Source organism: Stomoxys calcitrans, chromosome 1 (assembly GCF_963082655.1).
Source record: "Stomoxys calcitrans chromosome 1, idStoCalc2.1, whole genome shotgun sequence".
Lineage (NCBI taxonomy): Eukaryota > Metazoa > Arthropoda > Insecta > Diptera > Muscidae > Stomoxys > Stomoxys calcitrans.
The window spans coordinates 70,507,903-70,535,322 of record NC_081552.1 but is presented as its reverse complement, the minus strand read 5'-3'; the positions used below and the strand labels follow the sequence as shown (position 1 = coordinate 70,535,322).

Below are 27,420 nucleotides of genomic sequence, written 5' to 3'. Positions count from 1 at the left end.
ATAATTGCTGACTTTCTGATTTCTTACCATTAGTTGTTGTAATTCTTGCGAAGAAGTATTGGAGGCTTACCGCCAAAAGAAATGGAATGTTCAATTAGATAAAATCGATCAATGTAAAGATCAATATAAGCGTACGGATGCTGATGCATTCAAAGAGGGATGTCGTATTCAAGGCCATTTAGAAGTAAACCGGGTAAGTTGTTTATCTTTTCTATCTAATATTAAAGGGCGTACTGAGATATCTATTTTGCGGATATGATCTAAAATGTTTATGCATTGCCATTACCAGGCTGTAAAAAAATAATTCCCCGCAGAGATATAAATTATTTGTTATGATTGCGATAATGAGCCCAACAGCTGAATAAATAACTAAATTTTGAATACAGGGGGGTAAAAATATATAGTAACCATTTTTATAACCACCACGATTTCAATTGAGTCTTTTTTTTATTTGATTTCCACGTCAAGTAGACTTACGCCTTCCAACACCCTTACCCAATGCCGCCGTGCCATGGCATAACTAAATTATATTTGTTTGTATTCATTATTTTTTTAAATTTCTCTGTACCGGCTGCACTTTAATTTTAAAAATGTGAGAAAAGTCCGTTTAACTTGACCATTTGCTCTTCAATTTGCATTTAAAGGCCTCTTTATTGCAAATATTGTAATACCCAAATGACACTCAGAATGGCTGGTATTACATCTATATATGACCTCTTAATACCAGTGTGGATTGCTCCAGAGACAAGCGCAATTGTATTCAAAAAGAATAGAGATGGCATTGTAGTCAAAAAAAAAAAAAAAAATCAAAAATTATGTTGTTGTAGCCACATTTGCATGTGGAGGCGACAAACCTCGTTAAGCTCTCATAGACGAGCAAGCTCGTTTCGGTTTGTACGACCGATCGCCTTGAGAATATGATGAGTGCCTATGACGCTCGATATGACAAGGCGATATGACAAGGCGAGTTATTGGCGCCTTAAAATAACCAATGGCCAACCTGTTCCCGCGGCGATCGGCCCTTTGGACCGGAACGAACTTGTTCCCTTTCAGAAGCTTGACGAGGATCGCTACCTCCACATGCAATGTGGCTACAACAACAAAATGATTCTCTTTATCAGACATCGAGAGCAGTAACTACCGCATTTAAATAGATCAAGAGAAAGGATCCGTTAAAGTTGTTCGGGCAGTTAATGCGGATGATATCAACACTTAGAACGTCTTGTTAGCCCGTGCAAACAAAACAAAAGATTAGATCCTTGCACGGGATGAATATGAACACGACACGGGTTGGAACTCCTAGTTCCGAATTGTGTGGTGTTCATCGTCCATATACGGAGTAGCTGCAACTGCAGAGGCTGACAATCAGTGGTATCGAGTGGAGAGTCTCTTGCTAAAATACTGAGTGTCTATGATACTTTAATATTATATTCTACGGACCGGAACGAGTTTGTTCACATATGGAGCATGACGATGAACGCCTCCACATACAAATGTGTTTACAATAACATCCAAAGATTAGATAAGGATGAAAAAAAGATGTGTATTGTAATTCACTCCATGCAACTATGGACATAGACCTGAACCAGCAAATCTTTGTCAAGAACTCTCTAATCTCGCTAACCATTCTATGCCTCAAAATTATGACTCTGAAAGCCTGAGCTCGAATCCTGGCGAGAACATTCACAAAAAAGATTTCAGCAGTGGTTATCTCCCCTAATGCAGACGACATTTGTGAGGTACTTTACGATGCAAAAACTTCTGCCCAAAGAGGTGTCGATCTGCAGTTCGAACTCGCTTATAAAAAGAAGATCCCTTATCATTGAGATTAAACTTTAATCGGACAGAAGTCATATATGAGAATTTTGCGCCTTTTCTTTAATTTAATGTTCATAGGTAAATTAACATTTTTTACAAGATACTGATCCTTCCTGCGTTGTTATGTGGCTCTGAAGCACATATACTTGTAAAATTTTTGGATAATTGGACATTGAGCTCCGATCTGTGTGGTGTTAATTGCTGTCACGAGAAGTTTAGATGCGAGCTACGGGGCGCGTCCACAGGTTGCAGATAGTGGAATATTCCGTAGTAGCTGCAACGGCAGTCGCGGACAATCAGCGGTATCGAGCAGTCTCAATGAAAGGCCGGGCGGCACCGGCTATTGTAGATATACTGAGTGCCTATGATGCTCGATATGACAAGGCGAGTTATTGGCGTCTTTACATAACCAATGGCTAACCTGTTTCCGCGGCGATCGGTCCTTTCGGCCGGAACGAGCTTGCTCGCCTACAGGAGAAATTGGAAATCTATACTTAATTCTAATGAATCAAGCTTTCCGTCCTGGATTCAACCAACAACATTTCTGAGCATAAGCCCTCTGCCTTGCAATTCTGCGACATTTACAACTCGGCTACAAAACGGAGGCCTTTTTTTCATTGAATGAGCTTAAAATCAGGCTCTCACATTGATCATTGACAATCTCAATAATTTTTAAATTCTCTTTATTGTTTTCTTACAGATGGCTGGTTCCTTTCATATAGCACCCGGAAGCTCATTTTCGATACGACAATTTCACATACACGATTTTCAAATTGCTGATGTTAAACTTGCACATACCATAAATCATTTATCGTTTGGTGATAAAATCGAATTTGCCACGACACATCCTTTGGATGGTTTTAAGGTTGAGCCCGAAGGAGGTAAGTAAAAGCTTCACTACATATATTCTCCTTAGGAAATATATATTAAAATTTATTAAGCATATAATGTAATTTCAATTCAAAATCTACTTTCAACAACAGAACGTTAAAGATATATAAACCACAATATTAAACCAAATCATATGGTTTTCGAGCTTCACGACAAAGATATTCCATTAAACGCTCATTAAGCGTTGAACTTAAAAGTCATTCACCTCTTGCATTAACAACGAATTCCTGTGCCAATGGCCATAAACGTACCAAAAGTGCCACCACCTTGTATCATAACTTTGCCAACATTATTAATAAGTTCACGTCCCCTTAGGCCGTATCTAGAAATAGAAAAGCAAGCGAAAAAGGCCACTAGTCAAAACAAAACCATAGCATTGTGTTTTTGCACTTATGGCGTCACAAAGATGAATTTGTGTACTACGTCATTATGTAATGGTGTGCGGTTTACCGGTATCACGTTGCTTTGCATGCTTTGTTTATACATTTTTCTTAATATTCGTAAATTACCTTAAAGCTGAAAATCCTCCAAACAAAGCTCCACTGGCCATGCCCACACAGAATCCAATTGTAAAGCCTGTTTTCATTTTATCAAAGCATGAGGGTCCTTGTTGACCAAATGCACCACTAGGCAAAGGCATATCTGTTCAAATGGAATTTATCTTTTCACTCAAGATTTATTAGGAAGCTGTATAATTTTGCTTATTTTCTAGGTGGTTTAAGATAAATAATGTGAATAATGATTTCTATTCTATATTTTTTCTGACGTGCTCAGATGTTATGATTTCGTATTGGTGTTGCCGTACTGTTTGTTTGTCAATAGTATAACTAAATGGCTGAGTCTTGCGTGACGTGGCTACTGGTTGACATTACTGTGCGATTACGCTTGATTAGGGTTGCCGATGTAGATAATTTTATTTTGAATGTGATCGAATTGTTCAGTTTTTTTTAAGACTATTACAAGGTATGTAGGTGTCTTATGACATGTCAAATTTAGCGCATATAGAGTGTTACATGTTGTGTGATGCAGATGAAACTAACATATGAAAAATAATGTTCAAAATAGCACATGTAATTTTTATGTATCATGGCTGGTACTATGTTCGTTTTTCAGCATTGAAAACCCATGTTTTTTACGATTACTTTTTAGAACGACACACAAATAACAATTTTATTACATTTTTACCATTAGTAATGGCTGGTACTATTTTCGCTTTTCACGACATTTTTTCATGATTACTTTTTTTAGATAATAGATTTTGAAGGAAAAATTGCTGATTTCATTCAATAGGACATACCCATATTTCATATAAAAAAATGTTCATAAAAATATTATGTATTCATTGACATTTTTGTAGTGTTACAAAGAAGTAGCCTTGAAAAATGTGTGTTTTCTACTGTGGAAAACGAATATATTGGGTTGCCCAAAAAGTAATTGTGGATTTTTCATATAGTCGGCGTTGACAAATTTTTTCACAGCTTGTGACTCTGTAATTGCATTCTTTCTTCTGTCAGTTATCAGAAGCTTTTAGCTTGCTTTAGAAAAAAAGTGTAAAAAAAGTATATTTGATTAAAGTTCATTCTATGTTTTATTAAAAATGCATTTACTTTCTTTTAAAAAATCCGCAATTAGTTTTTGGGCAGCCCAATAGTACCAGCCTTAATGAGGGAAAGTCCTACTGAATGAAATCAGCAAGTCTATTTGCTTTAAAATCTAGTATCTAAACAAAAGTAATCGGTGAAATCTATTCCTTCTGATAAAGACATAAACAGCTGTTTTTGTTGTAAATCGAAACAAACGAAGACAAACGTCAAAATTTGTCAGTGTAAAAAATGGTCGATTGGCAACAAAAAAGATTTTTTTCTCTCCAGTGTAAAAAACACTCCCTATGTCATTTTTACATCTACCATAGGAGATTGCTATCATTCGACACGCTCTTAGTTTCATTCGTATCACACTATGTGTGCAACGTAGCAACAGCAAAATTTGATATTTAGACATTAAACAAAAACATGTAGTGTGATGGACAAGAACTTGTAGTGTGATGGACAAGAACATGTAGTGTGATGGCACCTTAAAATAGGTAAATTTGACAGGTCTGTAAAGGTAATCTATTAAATAAACCTATTTAAAATCTACAAAGTTTGATGAATACGGGTCTAAGCCTGTGAGTCAACATAAACGCATCGATATATTTTTCGAGTGTCTAGTCGAGTATCTGACGAAGGTTGTCAACATTTCTCTGTTCAGTTTTGTAGTTTCTAATGTTGAAGCCAGGAAACGGTTAGAGTAAGGCAGAGTGGTACAGAGCGATTTCCCTTTTCTCGAAAATGTCCATATATTGAACACAAAAATAGATTTCGTAAATTGTATAGCACGACGAGCGCTTTGCCTGTCTTTTCTGAACATATAAGGCGAGCCCTTAAACAGGTCAGAACGTGCCGTAGGTCAATACTCGTAGCTTTTGGCCTATTGAAGGCACGTCACGCTTTTTGAGGATATTGCCAACTGTTTTGCACGCCATAACCATCAGGCCATGTGATAGGACGGTCCGCGTGGCACTCGACCTATCGATATGGCAAACTTTTGATGACATCGCCAACACGTCCCTCCAGCCAAGCCTGAAACGTTGGTTCCCGAATTATCTGTGTGGTCGTCAGTACTTGTAGAAGTCGAAACACCGTAGAGTGAAATAGAAATTTCCTCAAGATGTGGCGATATCTCCGGCAGCCTTTAACATACAGACGGCATTGAGATCGTATCATATGCGAACGATTGTATGATCATGGCATCAGGATCCCCACCCGATCAAATAAAAAAATTTTTCACTTTTTTTTAATTTTTATTTTATACTAGGGATCCTATGTTGGAACGAAAAGTCGACTTTTAGACTATCAAAATGGCAATAGTCGACTTTTCGAAATTTTTTTGCAAAAAATCGACTAGTCGATTAGTCGAAAGTCGACTTTGGGATCTCTATTTCATACCTATATTGCTTAGTTTAGGATGTTCACTATCGTAATGCCCTTTGGAATTTTCCCGGGTAGTATTTTTAGGCATATTTATAATCTACTCGTTTATACGTTTTGTTTGATATCCATATTGCCTAGGTTACAACACTTACCATTAAGTGGTTTATGACCCCTAGGGAGGTCCACGTATCTTTGACCCAAAAATCGGCTTAAGATTCGTGTTCCTGGGGTCGACCCACATCTACATACTTTATAGGTGCGCTCTATAGAGAATTTTTACCGCGAAAGCGGTTAACAGCTATCTTGATTGGTCCTCCACGTTGAAGTTAGGAAATTCAGTCGAAATTCTCTATAATGTAGCAGTTGGGTACACGTTATGAAGAAACTTCGTTAAAGAGAAACAGACAAAAATTAGGTTAAATTTGACGTGATTTTAAAAATAAACAAAAAAATTTTTGAATCTGAATACACAGAAAACAAATTTTTATTTGGTTATGAAATATGAAGTGAAAATCAATCGGGTTATGCAAATTGCAAATTTTGCCCATGAACATTCCACTAAGGAACAGGGTCAAACTTCTCACATATCAATGAGTGCAGTCCGCTTCATGTTTAAGTTCAATGATAAGGGGCCTGCTTTTTATAGCCGAGTCCGAACGACGTGCCGCAGTGCGACTCCTCTTTGGAGAGAAGTTTTACATGGCATAGTACCTCACAAATGTTGGATTCGAACCTAGGCGTTCAGCGTCATTGTCGGACATGCTAACTGCTACGGTGGTACCCACACCATAAGATGGGAGGTATACTAATCTAGTCACTCCGTTTGTAACATCTCGAAATATGGATCTTCAACCCCATAAAGTATGAATGTTTTTAATCGTCTTGACTTTCTAAGTCGATCTAGTCATGTCCGTCCGTTCATCCGTCCATCTGTTGAAATCAAGATAGCGGTCGACCGCTTCTGCTTTCCTTTTATAATCTCGCGTCAGTGTACACAAACTGCTACAACAACAACAACAACCGCTTAATACTAGCTGCTCGAAATTGCGAACAGATATTGATGTAGGTCATTGGAGATTGCAAATCGGCCATCTGGTTCAAATTTCTGTAGTATCGTCCTTGGACTTGACTTCTTGAGCACCTCTAAGTCGCACTTCTTACCCGATCGTATCGTTCTGTTATGACTTCCAATATTTGTGTTTAGGCCCAAATCGGTGTGTAACCTGATATAGCTCCCATATAAACCGACATGCGAATTTGATATTGGAAGCCCCTAAAAGCCGCAGTTGTTATCTGATTTGACCGAAATGGTGCCTCTTAAAGCTTCAGTTTTTGCCCGATTTGGTAGAACTTTGGTACATAAATACTTATTTTTACTTTAATTGGCTATGATAGAACATTTGTCCCTTTAACCGAATGTAGAATAACGTTCCAATCGCCTCAATCTTCTGCGTTCCTTCTATAATCTCTGACACCAAATTTCAAGGTGTCCCTCACCGCTTATTCACCACGATATTTCCATTGGGCTTTTGGCTGTCCCGGTTTGCGTGTACCATCTGATCGCCTTTAAAAGACTTCTTCGCTGAAGCTTCTTCATTCATTCATTTTGGCAACATAACCTAGCCAACGCAACCGTTGTATTTTGATACGTTTAACTATGCTAATATCGTCATACAGTTCGTGGTTCATACGACGCCGATACTCTCCATCAATGCAAACACTCCATTGTCATCCATCCATAAAGTTGCTGACTATCTCAAAGTTGTGTTTTCCAAGTTTCTCCATTTTCTATATCTGATCGATTGTACAAGGCGTTTTGGGAGTGGATACCACCCATTTACTTATTTCGTATCTTTCCAACGCTACGCCTATTTGGCCAAAAAATTCGCACTGCATATACCCAAGTACAAAATAATACTAAACACTGACTAAACTCTAAATAATTATTGTTAGATTGCAAAAGAAATTGTTTTTGTAGGCTCCCCAGTCAGTTAACAATCAAAGCAGAAAGACTAAAAAACGTCCTATGGTGATAGCAACAGCATTGTTGATAGGAAAAAAAGAAAAACTATCTACGTAGAATAAGGCACACATTCAGATGCTAAAGCATATGATCAAAGCGAAAGTCAATCTCCCTTATTCCGCTTGGCGATGGCGTAGTCGAATGTCGAAATGTTTACAAAATTGTATTATGGTTGTCGTAAACGAAAATTCGTTTACATTTTTGGTATCACAGAAGTCAAATTTGACGAAACCGATCGATATAGAAGCTAATTGCATTCTAAACTACATCGCGCCTGTTTGTCGAAAGAGTACACAACCTACTTTTATATTATTTTTTGAAGGCGAATAAGTACCAAATACCATGAAATGTGAATTTCGCCTTCGCCTATGACTGCTGTCGATCTTCGCCTTCGACAGCGGGAATAGGGGTGAATCAGGATCTATCAGAGCTGAAATAATTTGTAATTTTCAATCGAAAAGCATTGTTTGAATGAGCGAAAATTCTCATATCAATCGGGCAATACGCACAACGAAAAATTTATCGTACGACGACAACGACGACGAACGAAAAAATGTGCATAAATCACGAAAAGGAAAAGGAAAGCAATTTTTAATAATTTTATAAAACTACAGCAAATTAACACGCTTAATATAGTTATCGAAGGCAACGCCAAAAAACTCTCGGACGAATTCTGTTGTATGTTTACGCCTGCGAACATTAAATACAAATCGAACAATGGTATTCATTATACGCCTTAACATCCGAATGTTGCTTCTCGCAGTACCAGACACAACCTCCCGACCATATCTAATAGTAGGCATCAACATAGCATTAGCCAGTCGTTTCCCCACCCAAAGATGCAAATAAATGTTTGTAGAATATATCCTACGCAAATATAAAGGGTGATTTTTTAAGAGCTTGTCTGCCTGCATAGACATTCGAAAGGCGTGAAATCACACGATCTAGGCGGCCAATTGACCGGTCCCGAACGTGAAATAAAATGTTAACAGAACTCGCCTCACTAAGTCCATCATCGTTACGAATCGCATCATCTTTGAAGAAGCACGGTCCAATGATGACACCAGCCACTAAACCGCACCAAACTGTAATTTTTTCTGGATGTAATGGTAGCTCTTGCAATTTTTGCTTGTTTACGTTCCCATTGAGCCAAAAATGAGCTTCGTCTTAAAATGGAAGAAGCGAGCAATGAACAAAGCACACATTTTGATAGTAAAATTGAATAATTTTCAAGCGTTGTTCGTTTGTAAGACGATTCATGGTTAAATTATAGACCAAACTGAAGATGTTTGACAGTGAAACAAAATTCGAAACGAGCGTGAGCTGCTTAAACCAGTGTTGCCAAAGAGATAATAGCTAAAAAATAACCCTTTATAAAGCACTAAACAAGAAAGGAACTGATCCTTGCGTAACTCCAAAGCAAAGCAAGCTCGTCATTATGGGAACCTACCATTTTCGACTTCGGAATAGGAATAATCCAAGTAATCTTCCAATCCTGAGGAAAATTAGATGTAATCAAAATATGGTTCACTATGTCTAAAATAAAACAGGAAATGTAAAATGTCTTGATATCCCATCAATTCCAATTGACCTAGATTTCACCTTGTCCATGGCGGTTATCAAATCAATTTTATCAATACAGTGGGCCCAATTTTATCAATACGTTCCAGAAGCTTGGTCATTATGCGAAACGTTCGTTAAGCAAAACCATTATTTCCATATATATAAGTGCAAAATAAAATAATGCGTTCCAAAGTGGAAAATGTACATACAGTGGGCCCTCGGTTAACGAACACAATTCGTTCCAGAAGCGTGGTCGTTATGCGAAACGTTCGTTAAGCAAAACCATTATTTCCATATATATCAGTGCATAACTAAATAATGCGTTCCAAAGTGGAAAATGTACATACTAACATATTTCAGTATTAATTATTTATTAAAAGTAATATAATATATAATTATCAACATTTTTAAGGAACTGAATATAGAACAAAATGAGACAATCTGCAAGGAAAAAACGAAAAAATTACAAAAAAAAAATATTTTGTATGATAGCTGGACGCATACCTAGTTCTTCTTTAACAAAAAACTGTTGGAGTATCAATCGACTTTGAATAATTAACTTTGTTATTTCTTTTATTATATTCACATAGATAGCATTGATTTTCAATGTATTATACATGCTGTTAATTCTAAAGAATATTTTTTCTTTCTCAAATAAACCTTTGTATCATTCAATTAGTGTGTATTCTTATTAACTCAATTCCACATATATAGAAGCATTTCCAATAGGTTTTGGGTCCAGCGCTATGGAGTATTTAAGAACATCTTTCGCGAAATTAAACGAGGACAACTACCATTTGTGGAAATTTAAGCTGGAGTTGATTCTACGTAAGGAAGGTTTGTGGGAATACGTAACAAATCCGGTCCCAAGCGAACCAGACGAAATTTGGAAGAAAAAGAATGAGGAAGCCACGGTCATCATTGGTTTATCCGTGGAAGATAGTCAACTTATGCTCATTAAAAAGGCTCGAAATGCTAACGAATCCTGGAAATATTGCGTTCTCACCATGAAAAGGACACGCTCGGAAGTAGCGTACGTATTATGAGACAAATTTGCAATTTGAAATATTCAATGGATGGTGATATAAATGAGCATATAATGGAAATGAAGCTATTGTTTGAAAAACTGGAAGCTGTCGGTGAAAATTTTTCAGAAAGATGGCTAGTAGCAATGCTACTGAGTAGCTTACCACCATCATTCGATACGCTCGTGACAGCCTTAGAAGTTCGGAAAGGAAGAACTTACTGTAAAAGTCGTGGAAACTTGCTTGACTGAAGAATGTTTGAAAAATAAGGAAAATGTAGCTTCGAATTCAATACTTAAGATTTCAGACCGTGAAGGCGAACATCATGCGAAACGTTGTCATTTTTGTAAGGCAAAAGGTCACCTTAAAAAGGATTGCTGGAAGTTCAAGAAAGCAAAGAATAACTATAAAGTCAACGAAGCAAAAGAAGTTAATTCATCAGAGGGAAACTCTTGTTTTTCAACTGGAAGTGATGTTTCATCGTGGGTAATCGATTCTGGTGCAACTTGCCACATAAGTTCACAATGCTCGTTTTTCTCATCGCTGGATGCAAGTGTTCGGGAATTAGTAACTGTTGCAAATGGTGAGTCAGTTTATTGTGAAGGCAAGGGAACTTGCATTGTTCAAACTGTGAATTCCAAGGGCGATAGTTTTAACATAACTATACATGATGTGCTGTTTATTCCGTCTTTTCAAGGCAATTTATTGTCTGTCAACAAAATGTTAAAGAAGGGCTTGAAGATAGTTTTTGAAAATTCAAATGCAAGTATCGTAGCGAAAGACGGGAAGGAAATTGGTTTTGCGGAAAGTATATCAGGGCTATTTTATTTGCGTCAAAAACAAAAACAAAAAGCTTTGACTGCCTCATGTGATATAAACAATTGCCAACATTATTGGCACAAGATTTTTGGCCATAGAGATATCGAAGCACTGAAGGAAATGCAGAAACAGAATCTTGTAAGTGGTATGAAAATAAGAGATTGTGGCACAAGCAAACTTTGTGATGTCTGTGTCACATGTAAAATGTCCAAGAAGCCTTTTAATAAGAAATCTGAGAAAAACTCAAGTCGAGTTTTGGATTTGATTCATACCTGTGATGAAGATGAACGCGAAACAGCCGAGAGAAGATCTGAAAGGAAAACTAAAGGTAACCCTCCTGATAGATATGGATACAGCGTACACGCCGATGACAACTTCATTGAACCAAAGACATATAAGCAAGCTTTAGAATCCCCACAACGTAAACAATGGATCAGTGGTATGGAGGATGAAATGTCATCTCTAAATTAGAAACGTGGGATCTGGTTGTACCTCCAGAAAATGCCAATATCGTCAGTTGTAAATGGACGTATAAAATAAAGAGAGATGCCGAGGGAAGAGCCCAAAGATTTAAGGCACGACTGGTGGCTCGTGGTTATTCTCAAAAGTATATGGTTGACTATGACGAAGTATTCGCTCCTGTTGTCAAACAGACAACCTTTCGAACCCTTTTATCTGTAGCAGGTGCAAAGAAAATGACAGCGGTTCACTTCGATTTCAAATCAGCGTTTCTAAATGGCGATCTTCATTCATGGATTCATTAATCCATTTACATGCAGCAACCTGCAGGATTTGAAGAAGGCGGAAAAAATCTGGTACGTAAATTGAAAAAGAGCATATATGGTCTTAAGCAGGCTGCGCATGTTTGGAATGCAACCCTTCATAATGTCTTGTGTAAAGGAGGGTATAAACAATCTGTTGCGGATCCTTGTCTTTATACAAAATGCGCCCACGAGGAAGGGATCATATATATTCTTGTATACGTTGATGACATTTTAGCTGTTTCAAAAAGCAAATCAGATATTAGAATGTTTGAAAAACTGATTCAATCGCATTCTGAGATAAGTAATCTCGGAAATGCAAAACACTATTTAGGCCTCGAAATTTTTCAAGACAAGAATTTTAACTTTTGCATACGCCAACAAAAATATATTACTGATATGTTGAAGGAATCCGGTATGGAAAATGCAAAAGAATCAATATATCCGTTAGATCCTGGCTACGGAAAAACCGAGTCTAATCTTCTGATAGACAACACCAAATACCAAAAATTGATTGGATCGCTTTTATACCTTAGTGTTAATTCTAGGCCGGACATTGCTGCGAGTGTTTCCATACTTGCGAGAAAAGTAAGCTGTCCCACTCAGGAAGATTGGGCAGAGTTGAAAAGCATCCTGAAGTACCTCAAGGGAACAATAAATCACTTTTTAAAGTTAAGTAACAACAATTCTGAAGGTAACATATTGATTGGATACGCCGATGCGAATTGGGCCGAGGACAAGATAGATAGGAAGTCCAATTCTCGATATGTGTTCCAAATAAATGGTGGTTCAATAAGCTAGGCTTGCAGAAAACAAACTTGTGTTTCACTGTCCTCTACGGAAGCTGAGTTTATTTCCCTTTCTGAAACTTGCAAAGAAGCAATCTGGCTAAGACGTCTATTGAGTGACATGAAGATAATTCAAACTTCACCAACAATAATCTACGAAGACAATCAAAGCTGCTTGAAACTTATTAAAGAAGAAAAACTCAGTAACAGAACGAAACATATTGACACAAAGCTCCATTTTGTAAAGGATCACATCAAAAAGAAAGATGTTGAATGCAATTACTGTCCAACGGAATCAATGGTGGCGGATATAATGACTAAACCTTTAAAACCACCTCTATTTGCAAAATTTCGAAAATCAATTGGCGTTGAACTCGATTGAGGAAGGGTGTTGGAGTATCAATCGACTTTGAATAATTAACTTTATTATTTCTTTTATTATATTCACATAGATAGCATTGATTTTCAATGTATTACACATGCTATTAATTCTAAAGAATATTTTTTCTTTTTCAAATAAACCTTTGTATCATTCAATTCGTGTGTGTTCTTATTAAGTCAATTCCACATATATAGAAGCATTTCCAATAAAAACTGTCTATAGTCGTTTGTTTTTGGCGACGCTTCAAAATTTGTTGAAAATGCGAGACGGCATTATCATTGAATAAATCTGTTACGCGTTTAGCCACTGTCTGATTGGGGTGATGCTTTTTAATGTATGATGCCACAGACTCTGATGCCTTAAGCATTTCTTTAATTGCACTAGACGGTTATTGTTCTTCTGTAACTTCCTCGGTTGATAAATTTTCCTCTACATCTTCTTGCTGTAAAGCACATTGCAAATCCATAAGCTCTTCGGTAGTGAGTTCCTCACTGTGCTCTGCCACAAGCTCATCGATATCTACCTCTAGGCCCATCTGGATAGCCAGAAATATAATTTCATGGATGCCAGTACGTTTTTTAAAGTTCTCGACCCACCCCTTGCTTGCTTTAAATACTTCTTCTCTGACTGCTGATGATCCAGGTGTTCTTTCAACAAGATCGGCGAATATCGATTTAGCCTTCTCACAAATTATGTTCTGCGAAATGCTATCACCTTGCATTTGCTTTTCGTTAATCCATATAAGAAGTAATTTTTCAACATCATCGAGAATACGTGATCGTTGCGAAGATATTCTTGACACTCCCTTTGAAGCATTTGCGTCCTTAAGTTTGTATTTATTCTTTAGGATGGTGGATATCGTTGATTTTGTTAGGTTGAATGTACGTGCTAGATGACCTACCCCAACACCTTGCTTATGTTTTTCAATGATTTTATGCTTCATTGCTATAGTTATTTTTGCTCTATTATTTTTCTGTTCTTGCGAATCTACGTTTAAAGGCATCTTTTAATGATACGTTACACTTTCACAAAAAATGACAACACTTCTTCTTAATTGTACAAACACAAGTGATACTAAAGCTAAACACAAACAGAGAACTTTTATGCGCAATTCGGTAGTTCCCCTGTTTTAACACAATCAAATACATAATGAACATGAACTATATGTTTCTATGTCTCAACACGTCTTCTTAAATGTAAGAACACAAGTGATTCCAACAGAAGTTTTCCGCGCAATTCGGTATTTCCCATTTTGCGTTGGTCGTTATACGAAACTTTGTTCGTTAAGCGAAACTTTTTTTTTTTAAATGTGTTCGTTGTGCAAAAAGTTCGTTAAGCGAGGCGTTCGTTAACCGAGGGTCTACTGTACATTGAAAAGAAAAATAATTAACAAATTCATCGAAATTATCGGCATTGAATTAACAGCATTGGGAGGGTAGTCAAGAAAAACATCATTATCCGCACCTACACCTTTAGTATCTCTTAACACTTTCCACAATGCACATGAATGTAAACTCCAGAAAAGACTGAAAAGTAATTTCTTCTTTTTCTTCCGAATAATGCTTTTTGCCTTGTTACGATGTCTGCAATATGTCCACCAGTTTGCCTCTGAACTGTGCAATTGAAAAGCTGAAAATGCAAGACCTCTTAAAGATTTAGCGAAATCCTATTCGAATCCATCCAATCGTCTTTTCGGCAATATAACGCTTTCTAATAACAGCAAAAAAAAAGGAATTGAAAAGAGAAGAAATATAATAGAGCACTTAACATTAATGTCAGTTGCGTTGAAAAAGGTATCAGCGTTAAACTCACTAAAAAACAAAAACAAATCATCGCAATCTATGTTCTTAAAATCATGGTACTCTACATACTCGGGTAACTCTCTTACTTGTAAATGAAAAACAGTGAAGATAGGGCATGATCTGGCGGAGATGAACACTTTTGAGCCTGGCCAGAGAATCGTCACTGATTAAGAAGAAATCGAGCAGCCATGTAGACTGAGTTCTTATATCAAAGTGTGTCTCGAGCTATGTGTTAAAGACAAGTTCATTCACGATCTAGAGCGTGAGGTTCAGCGCTACAAGAGAGAACCTCTACATCAAGCGGCATATCAAGCGGGTCAGAACAACATTCATGCAGACACGGTAGCAGACGCGGTAATTTGCTACCGGGTGAATGTAGTCCGTGGAGAACGATCGCCACCCATTGCACTCGAAGAAACCGACCTCCCCCGGCAAACCAGAGTTGTTCTGGCTCAATTACGTTCCGGCAGATGCAGCCGCCTCAATTCCCACAGAGCTAGGATTGATGCCGACGTGCAAGATGTATGTCCCGATTGTAACCAGGGACCGCACGATACACGTCACGTGTTTAACTGTCCGGCCAGACCCACTCGACTCCGACCCAGATCCCTGTGTACGCACCCCATCTTAGTCGCAGAGTTCCTGGGTCTTGACACTCAACAGAATCAAACAGACGAAAGATAGAACACAATAAACTGCTACAACAACAACAACAACAAATTAATATCATAAAGTTATTGGCTGCTATAACAAGTTGAACAAAGCAAAATCATTGAAATACCATAGGAACATCACTTTCATTTACTGTTGGTATTCTTTTCTGCTTTCGGAATAGTCGCTGAAATGTTTGTTTCGTGAGCGAAATTTTAAAGTAATCACTTTTTTTTGATTTTCATAACAAAATATGTTTTTTACTTCCACTTTGGTTTTATAAATTTTTTTCACAAAAAAAAAATTTAAAAAAAATGAGCCGTTGCAACCAATAAAACAAACAAAAGTGATGGCGAAAATAATTCCAAGCGTTGCCACTAAAATTTCTTTTTGCCATTCTCGTCAGTATAAACTCAGTATTACTTTTTCGCCTATTTTCCTCCAGGGTTTCGCCGACGTTTTTTATATGGAGTTTGACAGCATTCCGCCTGAAAAGCTGATCAGAACTCAGCTTTAGCAAAGCAGAACATCTGGAGGAATCTTTTATAGCTTCTTTTCCATCTGTGAAAATTAGTTTTGCCTTAGGTCTATCTGAACTTAGGATTCTAAACTTCGATATGATCATTGACTTTAGGAACTTGTCAAACAATGCACCAAAAAAACTATTGGCAGGAGTAAAATGATCATTCAATATTCAAATACGTTTGTTAATCACGGAATCATCAGCACACTTTCAATGTTAGAAATGTTCGAATCCAAATTACTCACCATATGCTATACCAATAAGGGTTTATAATTTCTGTATAATTTTGTCTCTTAAAAATACGCTGCTAAATTTAACGAGAAGAGACTTTATGGAATTTGTAGCAGGCATAAATGATATCCGAACGTGTGATCGCAATTCCGTATAACGTACTCAATTTTATAATTGGACCAATTAAACAATCGAAAATTATAAATAAATTAAACTAAAACTTCAGCAAATCCAATTATTATTACCAACGATGCTCAATTTAATGTTGCAAATACAATTTTTGCCCATGAACATTCCATTAAGAAACAGGGATAAACTTCTCACACATCAATGAGTGCTGTCCGATTCAAGTTTAAGCGCAATGATAAGGGACCTCCTTTTTATAGCCGAGTCCAAACGGCGTGCCGAAGAGGTGTCATTGGGGAGAAATTTTTACAAGGCATAGTACCTCACAAATGTCGCCACCATTTGAAGGGGATAACCACCGCTAAAATTTTTTTATGATGTTTTCGCCAGGACTCGAACCCAGGCGTTCAGCGTCATATGCGAACATGCTAACCTCTGCTATACGGTGGCCTCCTATTTCAATTTAATTAAAGCAAATAAAGTAAATCAGATTTTATGTGATACTAGCTGGACCGGGCCCGCTCCGCTGCGCTTTTTTTTACTTTATATGGAATATTTATTTCCAATAATTAAAGAGCTTCTAGTGAAATAACATGCTACGAAAATAGTATATGCATATCGCTTAACTAACAGTATAACATAACATAGTATAAATGCCTTTATCTGAATCCCGTATGATCTTTATTGGACTACGAATCCGCTCGGAGGGTTTAATGTCATTTAAGTTTGGATATTAGATGTACTCCATTCTTAAAAAGATTTATTTCTCATGGAGTGTCATTAGGAGTGTTTTTGGGGGTGAGCGGGTCCCCAGACAGTTGGCCCTGAAATACCATTTATTTAAACCCCATAATGCTATTGTTTTAAGGAGAGTTTATGGGATGAGGCCTCTCCCAAACACTTGGGCCCAAAATTGGTTTTATAATCTCAAATACCTTTAATTTGGAGGAGGTTTGGGGAAGGAGCGGTGCCCCAAATACATGGTCGCACATTTTGATATCAGATTCGTATTCTACAGGGTGGCTGATGAAAGCCGCTACCAAAAAAAAATGTAATAACTTTTTTTCTATTTAATAATAATAATTTAATAATTAATTTAATTAATTAATTAATTAATTTAATTAATAATAATTTAATAATTAATTTAATAATTTAATTTAACATGAATAAAAGAAAAATGTATTCCATACACCGAAAAAAAAATGTAGCAATATTCATCATTGTAGCAATATTCATCAGCCACCCTGTACTCCCAAATACCTTTATTTGAGCCCCTTATTGCAATGGTGCAATGGGGTATTTTAAAAAAAGGGGTAGACCCCCAGAAAATTGGTCCTGAAAGTGAGTATCAATTTCGTGCTTTGTTCCCCAATACCTTTCATTTGCGCCCTTACATTGACATGGTCGGTAAATATGCCCGATTTAGGGGTGTTTTGGGGAGTGGGTGGTCCCCCAAACACTTAACCCTGAAAATATACCAGCATCATGCAATATTCCCATATATCTATTATTTGAACCCCATATTCCCATTGACCTCGAAATTGGATATCAAATTCGTTTTCTAAGCTCAAATACCTTTCATTTAAACCCCTTATTAGAGGCCACCGTAGCGCAGAAGTGAGGATGTCCGCCTATGACGCTGAACGCCTGGGTTCGGATCCTGACGAGACCATCAGAAAAATTTTCAGCGGTGGTATTACCCTCCTAATCCTGGCAACATTTGTGAGGTACTTTGCCATGTTAAACTTCTCTCCAAAGAGGTGTCGCACTGCGTCACGCCGTTCGGACTTAGCTATAAAAAGGAGGCCCCTTATCATTGAGCTTAAACTTGAATCGGACTGCACTCATTGATATGTGAGAAGTTTGCCCCTGTTCTTTAGTGGAATGTTCATGGGCAAAATTTGCATTTGCATTGCAAAAGTCAGGAAATATGTCGGGTTTGGGGTATGGGCTCTAAAAACTATCGATACCGATCTCCACTGTCTTGAAGACCCAAATTGTCTTGGTGAGCAAATACGTCCTATTTGGGGGTTGTTATGGTGGTGGGACGTCCCCTAGACATTTGGTCCCGAATGTTGATATCAGATACGTGGTCCACTCCCTGGACCACCAGATACTTGGTCCCACATTTGGATATCAGATTCGTATTCTACTCGCAATTACCTTTCATTTGAGTCCCATATTGCCATGGTCGGTAAGAATGTCCGATGTTTTGGGTATTGGGGTGGTCCCCCAAACACTTTTTTTTTTATATATGAGACTAGCTGAACCCGGCCCGCTTCGCTGCGCTTCCTTTTACACCATATGAATTATAACTTTCTTTTCAATTACTCGTCTTTGCATTCACTAAGTTACGTATATATTTTACGGCCATGTTTTTATAGAACTTTTAGACTATTCTGGAAGCTTGTCCGAGGGTAGGAGGGTTAAACAAATAATACCGAAAACAGTCAAAGGCTAGTTCCTTTATTTTATTTATTCGAAGGACAGACAACTTGTCAAAACAGTAGTGAAAAGCATATGATCGACTTTAAACATACTCTCCTGTACCTCTTGCGCTCTTTTTCTTTGTTCGGGTTTGCTTGGCTATTCAAATTCAAAGCATCTTCGGCTTACCCATGCCAAAAATATCAGAAAAAATTGTCTGTACTGGATATTCTTTCAATAATAGTTGCGACAATAATCATTATCCATTTAAACTTCAGGACAAAAACTTACGGTCTAGACCACTAAATTTGTTTTTTTCTTTTTATACCCTCCATCATAAATTAATTTTGTCATTCCGTTTGTAAACCATCGAAATATTCATCTGAGACCCAACATCTGTCGAAAGCACGTCAATTTTCGAAGGGATAAAGCTAGGCGCATGAAATTTTGCACAAATATTTCCTATTAGTCATAGTCATATTGGTCTATGTTTTGATATAGCTGCCATATAAACCGATTTTGGATCTTGACCACTTGAGCCCCTAAATGCCGCAATTCTTATCCGATTTGTCTCAAATTTTGTATAAGGTATTTTGTTATGACTTCCAACATCTGTGCTAAGTATGGTTCAAACCGGTTTAAAACTTGATGTAACTCCCATATAAACCGATCTCCTAATTTGACTCTCTGAGCGTCTAGAGGGCGCCATTCTTATGCCATTTGCCTAAACATTATTTTAACGACTTCTTCTATGATCTTCCACATACGTGCCAAATATGGTCTGATTGGGTCCATAACCTGATATAGCTCCCATATTAACCGATCTCCCGATTTTATTTCTTAAGCCACTATAAGGCTCAATTCGTATCCAATTTTTGCTGACATTTTTCCCAATGACATCTACAATGGTCTCCAACAGCCAAACAAGCATGTTCCGAATTGATTGATAACCTGAAATAGCTCCAATAGCTTTGCAATTTTTATCATTATCCTTTGTTTACCTATAAAGAGAAATCGGGCAAAAAAAATGACAAATAAGATCCATGGTAGAGGGTATGTAAGATTCGGCCCGGCCGAACTTTTCCCGCTTTTACTTGTTATCACTCGATTCGTTTATAAAATCAGCTGTTTTCAATGACTTGGAGAACGAATCGAGTGACAAAACGAAAAAAATGTGTACTTATCGGCACGCCACTTGAGCTACATTTTCAATCAAACCCGCTCCACTGAGCTTTCGCTTTCAAGACGTAGAAAAATGTCACCTCAGTAACGTGACCTACTCTCACGTTCGTTAAGCCTTCCCCTCTAACAGTTTAACACAAACTTGGATATTCACGCTCTACTTAATAATTTTTTATCTATGGCAAAGATAACCACTTAAACTACCTGAAACACATATTGTTAAGGCCCATCTTAGGGAGGGAAATTAAAAAAATAATAATACAGCAAACAACCGCAACGAAATTCCTATATTTTATTTTGCTTTATTTTAAGGACCGATAGGTTGCAATAACAAAGATAATTGCTGCATGATGAATTTTTACCACCCAGATTCTTGAACACAAAGTTTAATGTCATATTCGTAATTTGCTTCCAAATGCCTTTAATTTCAGGCTCATCTAGCTGGGATCGTATTATATTCCCATTTGAGGGTGGGGCGACCCCCAATTACTTGGACCTCATTTTCATAGTCTAGTCCCGAATACCTTTCATTTGAGTCCCATATTGATATTTACGTCCAATATGTTTGTTTGGGGGAATTTTTCTACTCCACAATACCGCCCCCTACCACAAACCGTTTTTGATTTTTTTTTAATTTATCAAACTTGTGGCGCACAACATAAAATGTACCAAAAATACACATGTTCCCTTTTAAAACATTGTTTTGTTTGAAGGCACGCAGTAAGTTTACCGTGTACATGTCGGAAATCTGAAATATGGAAAATACTCAACCATTTATCTATTGTGAAATTTGAATTATGACGCGCTAGATTCGCCGTTTCGTCTACTGTGCGTTGTAATCATTGAAAATCTAACGTATTTAATTGCAATTTTCATTTTGTGTCTCCCTGCAGGTGCCTTCATGATCATCATTGAATGAGTTATAGTTGTTGTGGCTAATGAAAGACTCTAGTTTAACTTAACAACTATTTAAATCTATCTTTATATAATATAAAATTGTGCGACAATTAATACAATAAACTTTTACGAAAGTGTACAGCCGAAGGCTTAACAACTCACGAGCAACTAGCAATTTTTTTTATTTTTCCAGGTCTAAGTTGAAGGGTTGCCATCTCGTTTACACTCAGAAGTCGGCAAGTTCGGGGTTTCCACATCCACATGCCGGCGTTGACGAAGATGGAATAGTCTCAGATATCGACGTTGCATCTTGTGTTGGCTGTGGTTCTTGATGTTGTTTTACCGGTCGTTCAGAATTATTGATGATGGAAGCCGCTTTCAGACGGTCGACGGATATGTTAACATTCTTGTATATATTCGATCTGAAATTCTTTTAACTATTTCGAATGGTCCAGTTGTAGCAAACATCGGTGTAAATGGATCTAAAATCCTCTTAGAAGTTGGCCTATGAGAAATGAGAGGCATGGCACGCATTTTTGCCACCCTTATCGCTCGTCGTCATCGAAGGTACAAAATTGTGCCCTCGAGAAATTTAGAGAAAGTGACAGAAAAAAAAGAAAGATAGAGGAGTGATATCCGAATTTTATCCAAATTGATGCACTTGCGCTAAGCTGTTTAATGCGCAAGTCATTTGCCCGCCCTACCCGTTTACCTAGAACCGAAACCATCATGGTAAATCCATGTTCTGTTATCCTACACCTCTGATCCAGCCCTTACAAATCAAACGTCTCACAAATTTAGTTCATAATTACAAAATAATCCATTTTATTATATTATTATGCCGCTCAACTTGGTTTTATTAACTATATATGAGCTATATGTCCCATTATAAGACATTTCTAAATATATCTGGCAAAATTCAAAATTCATTTAAATTCGGAAATGAAATTTCGAATGGACAACAGGGGGGTTTCGATGTACGGCATATGTTCCTTGTGACAAAACTGAGGGGGAACGTTGTTAGAATATCTAAAAAAAGACATCCTCAGTGCACAGTCTGGTTAACTTTAGAATTCTGTCGCAAAAAATTATATATTGGGAGCGTGCAATGCGTAAGGCTGCATTTCAAATAAAAATTGTCCAGATGCTTGACCATGAAGGCTGCGATGTTGCCCCCTATTCTACACTCGGCCGTGACCAAGAACATATTAGCTGAATTACCACTACTAACAAAAATTTCCAAAATTCAATATGTCCTCCATACAAATACTATTCTCACCAAACCATGGAAATGTAACTGCCAGAAGTATCTCTCATTAGAAAATATATGCAAAACGTTATAAAAATTCACCACATCTAAATTTGTGCAAAATTCTTAAAGTCGAAGTGCGCAACAATCATATGAAATTATTTGAAAGAGCATTCTCTGTTAAATAAAATGACTAAAATCTGTTTGAAAATGAATAGCAAAATAAAGAAAAGAAAAAAAAAAAACCACAACCACTGCCGGTGGGATTTGAACCTGGACATTTGGCGTGCTAGTCTCAGACACTTGCGCTAGGCTACCAAAATTACATGGGTCTGTTGAGTCTACAGCAGCAAGATTCAGTTCAACGTAGAGGAGCGACTCCTAACATGGGCTCATCAATAGCAGAACCAAATAGGGGAACATCAAGATAGCAATAGTTGCAGAGGTAGGACAAAAAAGGATATTCATGTTATGAAAGCAACGATGTTCAACCGTAAAATTCTTGGGATTTTTCTATGCGTAGGAAAACATGAGTACAATCCTCAAGATTCTTAAATATTAACATTTTACTATTTTGGTATTGGTTGGTATGCATCAGCAAACGATGCGTGCAAAATGTGATGAAAGTGACGTTGAAGTTCAAAATTCTGCCGCTGCTTTGCTTTCACAAATAAAGGGTGATTTTTTTGAGGTTAGGATTTTCATGCATTAGTATTTGACAGATCACGTGGGATTTCAGACATGGTGTCAAAGAGAAAGATGCTCAGTATGCTTTGACATTTCATCATGAATAGACTTACTAACGAGCAACGCTTGCAAATCATTGAATTTTATTACCAAAATCAGTGTTCGGTTCGAAATGTGTTCATTCACCGTAACGTTGCGTCCAACAGCATCTTTGAAAAAATACGGTCCAATGATTCCACCAGCGTACAAACCACACCAAACAGTGCATTTTTCGGGATGCATGGGCAGTTCTTGAACGGCTTCTGGTTGCTCTTCACTCCAAATGCGGCAATTTTGCTTATTTACGTAGCCATTCAACCAGAAATGAGCCTCATCGCTGAACGGTGAATGAACACATTTCGAACCGAACACTGATTTTGGTAATAAAATTCAATGATTTGCAAGCGTTGCTCGTTAGTAAGTCTATTCATGATGAAATGTCAAAGCATACTGAGCATCTTTCTCTTTGACACCATGTCTGAAATCCCACGTGATCTGTCAAATACTAATGCATGAAAATCCTAACCTCAAAAAAATCACCCTTTACAAATTTTCAATAACGTTGAAATCAATTGTATTTCAGACCGTACGTGAAGTGCAGGGGTCACCAATATAGTTGTTGTTGCCAATAAAAGGCTCAAGTTTAACTTAACAACTATTTAAATCTATCTTTATTTAATATAAAATTGTGCGACAGCAATTCGATTAACTTTTACGAATGTCTACAGCTGAAAGCTGAACGACTAGCAATTGCTTTCGTCTTCGTCTGGCAGCTGAAGAGTTGCCATCTCGTTTACTTTCAGAAGTCGGCAAGTTCAGGGTTACCACAGAGTCTTGTTTTGTTTCTCTTCTTTGTGTGAGCTTCACTAAAGAAACAGGTTTGCCAAAAATTCGTTACACAGAGATTAGTTTGTATGAAAACTTCAAATTGCTCTTTAAAAACAATTCGTTACCGAGAAGTATTCGTTATAGAGAACAATTCATTATGGGGAAGATCGTCATAGAGAAGTTCGACTGTACTAGATTACTAAAAATAGTAGTAGAGTAGCTGCAACGGCAGTCGCGGACAATCAGCGGTATCGAGCGGAGAGTCTCAGTGAGAGACCGGACGGCACCGGCTCTTGTACAAATACTAAGTACCTATAATGTTCGATATGACAAAGCGAGTTATTGTCGCCTTTAAATAACCAATGGCCAATGTTCCCGCGCCGTCGATCCTTTGGACCGGAACGAGCTTGCTCACACAGGGGCTTGACAAGGATCGCCACCTCTGCATGAAAATGTGGCTACAACAACAACAACTTAAAATTGCTTAGGTCGCTTAAGAAAACATTGATACGTGAGATGTTTTACAGTTTTAAATCAAAATCAAATGAGCAAACTGTAAACTGTTGGGCTAGCTGACGGGAAGAGGGCTCATAAATGCACTTATCAAGCGAAAAACATCCACTAACCGATCCTCCGATCCATCCATTCTAGCGATATTCATATTCATGGTCATACAGCTGGATTCTCTCCTCTTTGGGAGACAGGATCATAAGGAGATAAAACCCAATCTGCCGATTGGACATCTTGATAACCCAGGCTGCTAATTTTTGCCCGAATATGGCTCAGATAGGTCCATAAATACATACAGCCCCCATATGAAACGTTTTGACTTTTTGAGGCTCGGTTTTTATCCGATTGATCCTTAATCTTATACCTGCTATACACTTATGACTGAGAATTGCTAGCTTTGTCTCATTTCCCTTACGATTTCGTTGCCTATAATTTTAAAATGTTTTCCCGCCTTTTTTTTAGATGCCAAGTCGGAAATGTATAATTATTATCTCAAGATTATACCTACAGTTTATGTTAGAGCTAATACGGCTCCAATTAACACCAATCAATTTTCTGTTACACGTTACCGCAAGGATTTGAGCAGCAGAGAAAGGGGAATGCCAGGAATATTTTTCAGTTATGAATTGTCCCCACTGATGGTCAAATATGAAGAACAGCAAAGGTAAAGTGAATTTGTAGTTTTGCTTTTATTTATTTCATATAAGTATCAAATCAATCTTCCTTCCCACTTTACTTACAGATCCTTTGGTCATTTTGCCACCAACTGTTGTTCTATTATCGGCGGAGTATTTACAGTAGCCGGAATTATCGCTGTATTTTTGAGCAACTCTTGGGAAGTGTTACGCAATAAATTGGAAATAGGGAAATTAAGTTAACGACATTCGTTAAGTTCGCATACCAAAGGTGCTCAATGACCTAATTTTCTAGACTTTCTATTAAATCTTTAATTTTCTTCTTCTAAAGTTTGGCATTTTATACTTAGTGTTTATATTTTACCAAACTAGACGCAATGTCCAAAGCATTCCTACGAAAATGAAACTTTTTTAACCCTCCTTCTATGTTTATTATAATTGAAGTTCTTTTATTGATTAATTATTGTATTTTCATTGTTTTTGTAATAAAGAAAAGTGTTTGTGACTTATGTTGTCCGTTTACCAACTGACAAAAAGCCCGATGTATTGGAGAAATATTTGGCATTCAATTCAGCTTGGGATTTTTCAGCTGCCTGGGGATTGACAATCTCCAAACCTTGTAGAGGTGTAAAGGCTACACTAGAAGCCGTACCCGAGACAATTTGCCTTTTCACTGTTGTACTACCTCCATAAACCTGTTGTTTTTGCAAATTCTTTTGGAGAGTCTTGCTAATTCGTACTTTAGTCTTTTCATCAACTTGAGGGAGGCGTATGCGGCCAGTTCCTGTTTTACCTATGGTACCGCGAGAGTAACCCAAATCATCCTGATAGGCGTCCTCTTCGATCTATACGAAAAAACATAACTCATCATATTAGAAATCATGCTTTAAATTTCCACAGACTTACATCACCAAAGTTCATTCTATTTGCATGCTTGCGGAACTCAGTCAAGGCATATCTTTCCTTCATTTTGCGAACCCGCTTGCCACCACGTTTCTTTTTGCTACCTTCTATGGGTTTGGGCAAAGGTTTTATAAATTTCACTGGAGGTGGTTCTTGTAGTTTATCCAACTTTTTCTCAATGTCCTCTTTGAATTTTAACCCAATTTCACCATGTACCGATTCATGGCAGGCATCTACGCGGGCAGCCAACACAGCTTTGGCAGCTACCAAACGAGCTGCTTTACGTCTTAAATCCTATTTTTGAATGAAGTTGCAGTGGCATCTTGTTATTCTCTTAAGCTTCTACTTACCGGTGGAGTGTCTTGTACAATCTGTGAAAAGAACACATAGCCTGTGTGGGGAAGCATTTGAGTTTTTGAAAACCCCGATAATGTTTTCTTTTGGGAACCGAGTACCTGAACATTACAAGCCGGCATTTTGGAAAGTTTTGTAAGACCGCCAGCAATACCCAAAAGCTTGGCTGCAGTAGATGCGCCTAAAATATAGATAATTTGTTTAAATCCACATTTGCTTTAGAAAGAAGTTTCAACTTACCCACTATCATTGAAAGATTTGGGGCAATAAATGTCATGCGACTTTCAACATATTCATAGATTTTGGTTTTAATATTATTGAGTTCTATGGCCATTTCACAAGCCTCATCTATTTGAGCTTTTTCATTAGGGGTTAAGACAGTGCTGCAATAAAAAAAGAGAAAGAAATCAAATTTTATGGCTTTCATAATTTTATTTCCACTCTCACCCCTGTGTGGTAGATGCAGTCACTGAAACAATCATAATTGTTGCCTGTGTTAGTATGGCCTGTAACTTTTCATTGTTCTTGACTTGATCTAAATCATTTCCCAATTCTTTAACAGCTAGCAAATATTCAATTTCTCCCACAATCAGTGAGTCCAATTCGGGAAAACGTTTCTGATATTTCTCCTTGGCAAACTTGTGGATAATGGCTGCAATAATAAATTGGCTCATCTGTCTTTATCTACTGTCATTTTGTCATAACTTACATATTTCATTATCCACTTCAACTGCCAAAGCGTTGGCATCTACTATCAACCTATACTCGGGATCAGATTCTACATTTCCCAGCATCTCCGAAGCAGTGCGCTGACGTTGCGAATAATTATCAATTAGACTTAAGATATTCTGCAATCTATCCGAGTCCCTGAGTTTACAAAGCTCCCTAATGGAATTTACTTTCACATCCACTTCCATGAGATTATTTACCGTTGGTTTTAGAAACTGTTCAGCCTCTTCTGGTACATCTTCCGAAATTTCCTCCTCCATGGCCAAATCATCGTCGACGTCATTATCATCCTCTAAATCGGCTAAAAGTTCGTCGGCTAAAGACATGGCGGGAACTAGATATGTCCTTTTTTTTTTTTTTTTTTTTTTTTTTGGACTTTAATTGAAATGGCAGAGTACGACTCTATATGCCAGGTTGTACTTCCGAAGTTGGTGTCCCCACCAACTGTATATAAAAACACGTGTAATAAAATTACAGAATTAAAAACAATGTACAGTTATAACTGTACTGAGTATAACGATGACTATGCACCGAATCCCGAAGCGTCCACTTCAGACGAATTCTAAATGCAAATTGTGTCCTTTTTTAAGTGGAATAAATTGTTG

The 27,420-nt window shown here is 37.4% G+C and overlaps 3 protein-coding genes across 4 annotated transcripts in view; 1 reads left to right on the top strand and 2 right to left on the bottom strand.

Annotated features, from left to right (window-relative positions):
* Nucleotides 1–25,384, top strand: part of LOC106093680 (endoplasmic reticulum-Golgi intermediate compartment protein 3) — a 26,213-nt gene extending 829 nt beyond the window's left edge. The window contains exons 3-6 of the mRNA XM_013260798.2: nt 34–193; nt 2,519–2,699; nt 24,657–24,858; nt 24,937–25,384. Coding sequence (XP_013116252.1) covers nt 34–193; nt 2,519–2,699; nt 24,657–24,858; nt 24,937–25,072 — 679 coding nt within the window. The 3' untranslated portion in view covers nt 25,073–25,384. The remainder of the gene's footprint in view (nt 1–33; nt 194–2,518; nt 2,700–24,656; nt 24,859–24,936) is intronic.
* On the bottom strand, nt 2,725–3,511 carry LOC106093682 (reactive oxygen species modulator 1). Its single transcript, XM_013260800.2, has 2 exons — nt 3,219–3,511; nt 2,725–3,031 (listed from the first exon to the last, which is right to left on the bottom strand). The coding sequence occupies exons 1-2, from the start codon at nt 3,347–3,349 to the stop codon at nt 2,923–2,925; spliced, it is 240 nt and encodes a 79-aa protein (XP_013116254.1). The 5' UTR covers nt 3,350–3,511; the 3' UTR covers nt 2,725–2,922.
* Nucleotides 25,251–27,420, bottom strand: LOC106093679 (U4/U6 small nuclear ribonucleoprotein Prp31). Of its 2 annotated transcripts, XM_059369911.1 has the most exons (7): nt 27,403–27,420; nt 26,796–27,167; nt 26,534–26,738; nt 26,327–26,469; nt 26,083–26,267; nt 25,736–26,026; nt 25,251–25,674 (listed from the first exon to the last, which is right to left on the bottom strand). In XM_059369911.1, the coding sequence occupies exons 2-7, from the start codon at nt 27,139–27,141 to the stop codon at nt 25,336–25,338; spliced, it is 1,509 nt and encodes a 502-aa protein (XP_059225894.1). In that variant the 5' UTR covers nt 27,142–27,167; nt 27,403–27,420; the 3' UTR covers nt 25,251–25,335. The 2 variants fall into 2 exon arrangements, with proteins under 2 accessions (XP_059225894.1, XP_013116251.1); XM_013260797.2 differs by lacking the exon at nt 27,403–27,420 and having other exon boundaries at nt 26,796–27,171.

Bases quoted from the DNA above. Each gene is read 5' to 3' on its own strand.
- LOC106093682 (XM_013260800.2), bottom strand. From the start codon at position 3,349: ATGCCTTTGCCTAGTGGTGCATTTGGTCAACAAGGACCCTCATGCTTT. The intron at 3,032-3,218 runs GTAATTTACGAA...TTCTATTTCTAG, and splicing joins GGAGGATTTTCAGCTTTAAG to ATACGGCCTAAGGGGACGTG.
- LOC106093679 (XM_059369911.1), bottom strand. From the start codon at position 27,141: ATGTCTTTAGCCGACGAACTTTTAGCCGATTTAGAGGATGATAATGAC. The intron at 26,739-26,795 runs GTAAGTTATGAC...TTATTATTGCAG, and splicing joins TGAAGTGGATAATGAAATAT to CCATTATCCACAAGTTTGCC. The intron at 26,268-26,326 runs GTAAGTTGAAAC...TCTATATTTTAG, and splicing joins AAATCTTTCAATGATAGTGG to GCGCATCTACTGCAGCCAAG.